Source organism: Etheostoma spectabile, chromosome 16, assembly GCF_008692095.1.
Source record: "Etheostoma spectabile isolate EspeVRDwgs_2016 chromosome 16, UIUC_Espe_1.0, whole genome shotgun sequence".
NCBI classification, from domain to species: Eukaryota; Metazoa; Chordata; class Actinopteri; order Perciformes; family Percidae; genus Etheostoma; species Etheostoma spectabile.
Genome location: NC_045748.1, coordinates 18,341,528 through 18,348,046, shown reverse-complemented (window position 1 = coordinate 18,348,046; position 6,519 = coordinate 18,341,528). Strand labels below are relative to the sequence as shown.

At 40.1% G+C, this 6,519-nt stretch overlaps 2 protein-coding genes across 2 annotated transcripts in view; one reads left to right on the top strand and one right to left on the bottom strand.

The window, feature by feature from the left end:
• Positions 1 to 1,561, bottom strand: part of zmynd19 (zinc finger, MYND-type containing 19) — a 7,722-nt gene extending 6,161 nt beyond the window's left edge. The window contains exon 1 of the mRNA XM_032539382.1: positions 1,292 to 1,561. Within this exon, the coding sequence (XP_032395273.1) occupies positions 1,292 to 1,342 (51 nt within the window). The 5' untranslated portion in view covers positions 1,343 to 1,561. The remainder of the gene's footprint in view (positions 1 to 1,291) is intronic.
• A 2,940-nt stretch (positions 1,562 to 4,501) lies between these two features.
• Positions 4,502 to 6,519, top strand: part of bspry (B-box and SPRY domain containing) — a 7,876-nt gene continuing 5,858 nt past the window's right edge. The window contains exons 1-2 of the mRNA XM_032540141.1: positions 4,502 to 5,001; positions 5,505 to 5,603. Coding sequence (XP_032396032.1) covers positions 4,627 to 5,001; positions 5,505 to 5,603 — 474 coding nt within the window. The 5' untranslated portion in view covers positions 4,502 to 4,626. The remainder of the gene's footprint in view (positions 5,002 to 5,504; positions 5,604 to 6,519) is intronic.

The following is a 6,519-nucleotide window of genomic DNA, read 5'->3' as shown; positions in this document are numbered from 1 at the left end:
ATATATATATATATATATATATATATAAATAAAATCCGAATATCTGAATCTACAACCTTTCACTGTCAGGTAAATGTATTGGTACATTGTTTTTTCTTTGAAGCAGAAGTACACAGTATATCAGTATGATGCATTCGAGTTACATGTGTTTATGTGTATGCAAGATATTTGGGGATGTAGAAGTTAGTGATATATTGATTTTGTATCTAAACTAAATCAATCAGTAACAGTTTGGGGACAAGAGTTTATTTCACTGGTTTGCTGACTGTGCGTAGCCACGACTTGAGTATGTCACCTAGATGGGACTTACAAATGCACGTGACAAGATACCAACACAGTAGTCCCACGCTACACTGACCATGGTACAACATCAAAAGGTAGGTGATGTACTGTTCACATACAAAAAGGTCGAAACATGCAATTTGACACTTTGTCTTGACTGCCAGACTATTGTGTACATCCTAACAGTATTGACATCATGTAAATAAGTTGTGCGACTGCTGTTTGGAGCCCATGAGAAGTAGCGGGTGGGCAACTGATTCGTTACAGCCCAAACAAAACCGTTAGTGAGTGTTAGTGTCTTGTGACACGAGCAGCCAGGAGCATGTATAGACCATCATTCGGCCATAGTTTAACGTCATATAAGTGTGGAACAATAATAAAGACACTTAAGCCAAAAAACAATGCAAGTTTTTGGTCACAGATGAGTTGTGTGCCGTCCTATCGGTGCTTTGTCACGTTGCACAAAAGAATCAGTTGATGGAGCATGGCAATGGCTTCCTCATTAGCAGACACTTCACCGTATAATCCAAATAACATAGCTAGCGTGGCACTGCTAACTAACGTTACGGCGCACCGACCGTTAACGATACGACCAACCGTCGAAAAAATAACCTTCTTCGCCATGTCTACCCGACACCGATACCAAAGAACTGAGGTGTTTAAATTGAATGTTTACCTGTGTTGCGCTCTTTTACCGTCATCCAACAGCTAAGAAACCTGCTACGTGCTAGTTAGCGTTAGCTAGCTTCATAGCGAGACTGTGTGGTGGCGGCGGCGGAGGTAACGTTAACGTTCCAGAAAACCGGTCTGGCTCGGCCGGCATCTCAAATCCGGTAAATGTGGTCAAAATCAATAAAGCTGTGCTACTCATAAATCAGCAACGGGTTGATAACCACAACATGGTTTGGCTAGCACCGACTTATCACCGCGAAACCCATTTTCCATCGCCTTTTGTGATCCCCGCGGGCCCTCCCCCGGCCGCACATGGCAGTCCTGGGATCCAGCTCACCTTCCCGGCCACACGGCCGAGCCGTACGATCCCTAGCTTGAAATCCGACATCAGGAGGAAGGGCGGTGGTGACAGCGAGGCGTAGGATCCAACCTAAGCAGTATTCAGGTTTAAAACTCGCCGGGGCAGCCCCTCAGCCCCGCTGCGATGCCAGTTTGGGTTAACTGGTTGTTTGCCCTGATCTCTCCGGCAGCAACCCAGCCTTGGTGACACACCGCTGCTGGCGCAGGAAAGCCGTGCGAGCTGCTGTGGGCGGGACAGGACGAACCACTAATCAGGCCGTCCAATCAAACTTAAGTTACGCTTTTTCTAATAGGAAGCCTCCAATCATGTTGTCCAATAGAAATCGACAAATTTTAACGACTGCCTGTTATAGGTATTACGTCATCGCACTCTCGTGACCACTTCCAGACATTTTCGCGCGAAATGTTAGCTGGCTGGGAATATCGTCTTAAATTTGTTCCAGTGTCTTAAAAGCATTTCCCCCACAGTCCACTATTATGACACATCCATAAAGCTGTTGACAACCTCAAACTGCAAGCAATGTCGATTATCACTCCTTGTGTTCAGATTTTTTTTAATCCAGGATTTTATATTTCTAAAACTTTCCTATAGCATAGAAAGATTATGACGTCATTGTAAACACTAATGGCATTTCCATCTTTGAGTTTGGAATGGAGGCATAGGCCTCCATTCATGCCTTTTGTACTCATCTTTTTAGTGGTGTTTGACGTCAACACTGACGCATGCTGTTGTCTCGCTATGAATGTTCAATAAATAAATTAATAATTTATTAAAAACTAAATTAAAAAAAGTCCCAACAACGTCATATGGCGTTAGTTGCTAAATTAGGCTTGCTGCAGGACCAGTGTGTATTATGCTATACATCAGTATGACAGTCGTGCACTTACATTAGCCTACTACAGAAGCACAAAGAAAGGAATACTGATGGAAAATTATTATACGGATCAGATTGACCAAATGTGGGCTGTGTGCATTATTTTACTAAACTAACTACACATGTTCCCAATCAGCAGGTAATAAGTATCTTTAAATTTGGCCTGTTTTTGTCCTTTTTACGTAATTGATGATGGTCTTCTATTTGTTACTTGGTGTGGTTGCTTGGTAAGTCAATGCTATTGCAGTTAAAGTACAGTAGCCTGTGTATGTATCTCTGTTTAAAATAGTATAACACATTTAAAGACACTGAAACACTGATTTGGGGAAAGGACTGAAGTTTTTAAATATCAAATGCTGCTTGTTTATTTTTACTTTTTAGGCTAAATAGATATTTTTATACCTTTGCCATTGTATTCCCACTCATATAAAGGAATGTAACACCCCTCACACACTCTGATGTTCATATCGTAGCACTGAGGATGTCTCCAATTGCAATCATCATTCTAAATAATCTTAAGGGCCAGCATCTTCTGTACCATCACATCTGCAGACTCTCAGTTCAGTTAGTAAAGTGAGTGAGCACCCTCTGGGGATCAGGACCTGTATTACAGAAACTTAGAAAATAATAGTTTCAAGACATTTATAAGAATGGTTTAGAATTGTATTGAGAAACTTGTGTTGTTATATATATTAAGCCTATTGCATACAACTGCATACAACAAAACACATTATGTTACCATGCTGCCCTGAGACATGAGATAGAAGGTAAGATATTCTAAACTCAACAAGGAAGAATGAGATGAGTGTTTTTTTTTTCTTTTTTAGTAAAGAACATTTATATTATATCTTTGTTTTGTTGTTTTTCACTTTTTATGGTATATTCAGCTTTCTTCCACGACAAACTTAGTTGTTCCTATTACAAAGCAGCTAGTTCTGTTGGAAACAATGGCAGCCCTGTGCCTCTGCTGTAAACCCCCCTTGCCTGAGCCAGAAGGCACGACTCTCTTCTGTGAGCAGTCGGAAGTGTTTGGTTCCTTGCAAAAGTTTTAATTTCTTGATATTTGATCTGTTTCCTCCCAAACATGCATGTGGCTTTAACAGAACATCTTTCATTAAAGCTCAGTTTTATAAGTGATGGGATAAAAAGGGATACAAAGAGGACAACCATTTTACTTCCCTTTGATTTAAACCTCTTGTCCTAATGTTCTTCTTCAAGAATTTAACAGGAAGTGAACCTTTCCTGTTGGCATCCACTGGTGAACGCACACGTAAAGGGTTTTACAATTAAAACAATAGGTCTCACTGGCAAATTAAATTAACAGAAACTTAAATCAAATAACATAACAAACTCATCACAAAGACTAAAGAACCGCACAGTACATTTATTTATTCTTACAGTTTTACAAAACAAACTGAAAAAAACAGGATATCAATAGTTTCTCATTTTATCGTAACACACTGTAGGCTAAACATTTCTATTGAGACATTATCGATAGGTTATTATTTTGGCTGCACTCTGGTGTAGCTTTAGAAATTAAAACATAATTATTGTGATGATGGCTGCAACCAAACCCAACTACACAGTCATTTTAAATTAATGGGCAGACTATATTTCAAATTGAGGTTATCCTCTGGATTTAAGAGTGTTTCCAGACAGTGGGTGTTGCTCACTATTTCTAAACAGATACCTCATTCCTGAGGTGTGGCTGCACCTATAATCCCACACATATGATGAAACTGTTAAATCTATCACGCATATACACCCTGGAAAATGTGACTCTTCCACTGTTTTCTCACAATGGTATCTAGTAAACATAAAGAACATTTCAAATCAAACTGCTCTAAAAACAAAGACATTGTTACAAACGGTCACAAATAAAAATCTTAACAGCTATGTATTGTAATAAATATCAGGTTAGCATTTTTTACTTCTGTTGTCTGAAGTGATGACTTCAAGAACATTTTTAATGTCCCGTGACATGAGGCATATCCCAGACCTATTTAACACTAAAAGCATTTGACCAGATAAATTACAGGCCGCCTATATTTCTAACTGGTGAGTTATGGATTAAACATAATTCGTTCTGAATTGATATAGGCCTAAATCAAGGCACATTTTGAGTGTTTTATCAATGTATTTGGAAACATCATTGATGCAAGCAGATTTCCATTTTTACTTGAGTGTTTAGAGCCTTTAACCATAGAATATAATGGCCCACTTATTTACGGCTGTTGGGCCCAGCTGACGCCCAAATCCAACTGCCAGCAGAGAAGTAAGCCTTTTTTTCTTCTTCTTTTACTCAGCTCTGACCTCTGATGTCCGTGTTACTTCCGTGTTCTGCTCACCTGTTCCACCTGTATTACAGCGCTGCGCTGTAGGCGATAGGCTAGGTGCGACTCCAGCTCTGCCGGTGCACCTGTTGCGTTATTGTGCCATGACCGAGGGGTTAATAACGTGCGAATTAACATGCCCGTCTTCACCGACTGGCCCGGGGAAAACTTTAAATGGTGTTAAAACTGAGGAGATGGATTTTGAGCAGCCTATTTTCTCCGTGTTGGGCGACGGTGTGAAGCCGCAGCAGCACCAGCCGGCGGGGGACACGGCGCTGTCGACCTCCCCGGCTGCGACCACCGCCGACACCGAGTCCGGGATCTTCTCTGGGGAATGTGAGTTCTGTGTGGAGCATGAGTCTGAGCTGGACTGGTTCTGTGGCACCGAGCAGAGACTTATCTGCTCTCACTGCGCCATCGTGGGCCCCTGCCACGGACACACTGTGACCCCTCTGGCCACCAGAGTAACCGCAGTCAGGGTGAGTCATAGCCTACTGTAGGCTACTAGCCTACTAATACTGTAGCTTATTAATTAACAGTTGTTTGCTTCTTTGTATTGACTGATCTGGGGCATGATATTGATCATATTTCAGCTTTGGAAATGCAAAAGGTAAATATGTTTTCAGTATGAGATACCTGCAGGGCTAGGCTAGCCCAGGAAGGTTACTTTCACTTTGTGTGAATACCTTAGCTAACTTCTTTATTTACCTTATTTTTAACTGTTAGGCTATATGAGGTAAAAGTAAAAAGTTTCTTTAATAAGAAACATTTTATACAAAGTATAAAAAAATGTTTTTTTCAGATTTCCTATTTGACATTGCAATGTGTTGCCTACTTCTTTCTTGGGTGTGGTACATTTTGCATGTGCTTTTCTTTCTTGAATTTCTCTGCATGGTATTTAAAAGGACAGGATTTTCTTGTTTGTCTCTGGTCTCCAGCTGATGAGTATGTTTGTGTATGCTTGTGTTTTTGTTTTCACCAGAACCAACTGGTGGATGTGTGTGAGAAAATGCAGCTGCAGGCACTGAGGATTGAAAGGTTTATTAACCAGACGCTTGCATCCAAAGAACAAAAGCTTCAGGTGAGAAAAACCACTGATCCCCACCCACTCAACCACACACTAATGATCACACAAAGTGTCAACCTCAATACTGATACACATTGCTCAGTGGAGCCTACACGTACAGGGTTTGGATGTTGGCTGAAGGGCTTTATGAGAAGTTTCCATGTGGCAAAATGTTCTTTGTGGATGCCCTGTGGAGATAGGCCAGGGAATGCAAGACTATAGGTGTACACCCTGCAATAGGTCTCTTTGCATTGCATAGGGTTGTGACCAAGGATTATTTTCATTGTCAATTCACCTGCCAACTGCTTCGTCAATTATCTAATCAACAGTTAATCAATCTACTGTAAAAGAATTCAGAACAGTAAAAAGTTTTTCTTCTTCTTAAAAGAATTGCTTGTTTGGTCCGGACAGCTGTTTTCTAAAACCCAAAGTTATTCAGTTGACAATTATAAAAAAGCTACATATTTGAGAAGCTGGAACCAGTGAAGGATTGACATTTTTGTCTATAAATAACTTAATTGTTTATTGGACTAATTGTCTCAGCACTTGAAACCGTTATTGTTACATCAACAAGGAAAGAGGAAATTGTGAAAGAAATCATCCCAGTATGGTAAAAAACACTTAACAATCCATGTGACTAATATTCCTTTACATGATTTAATTTGTTAATTCATAATACTACTTTGAAATACAGCATGAAATAGTATATAAGCATGCTTCAGGGGTTGTTATTGTGTCTTTTCCACAATTCACTGCTCCATTAAAGTGCTCATATTATGCTTTTTGGCTTTTCCCCTTTCCTTTATTGTGTTATATATGTTTTTTGTGCATGTTATAGGTGTATATACAAAGTGAAAAAGCCCAAAGTCCACCTCAAAGGGACTTACCATCTTCAACAGAAAACACTGTTCACAAACTGCTCCAAACAGCT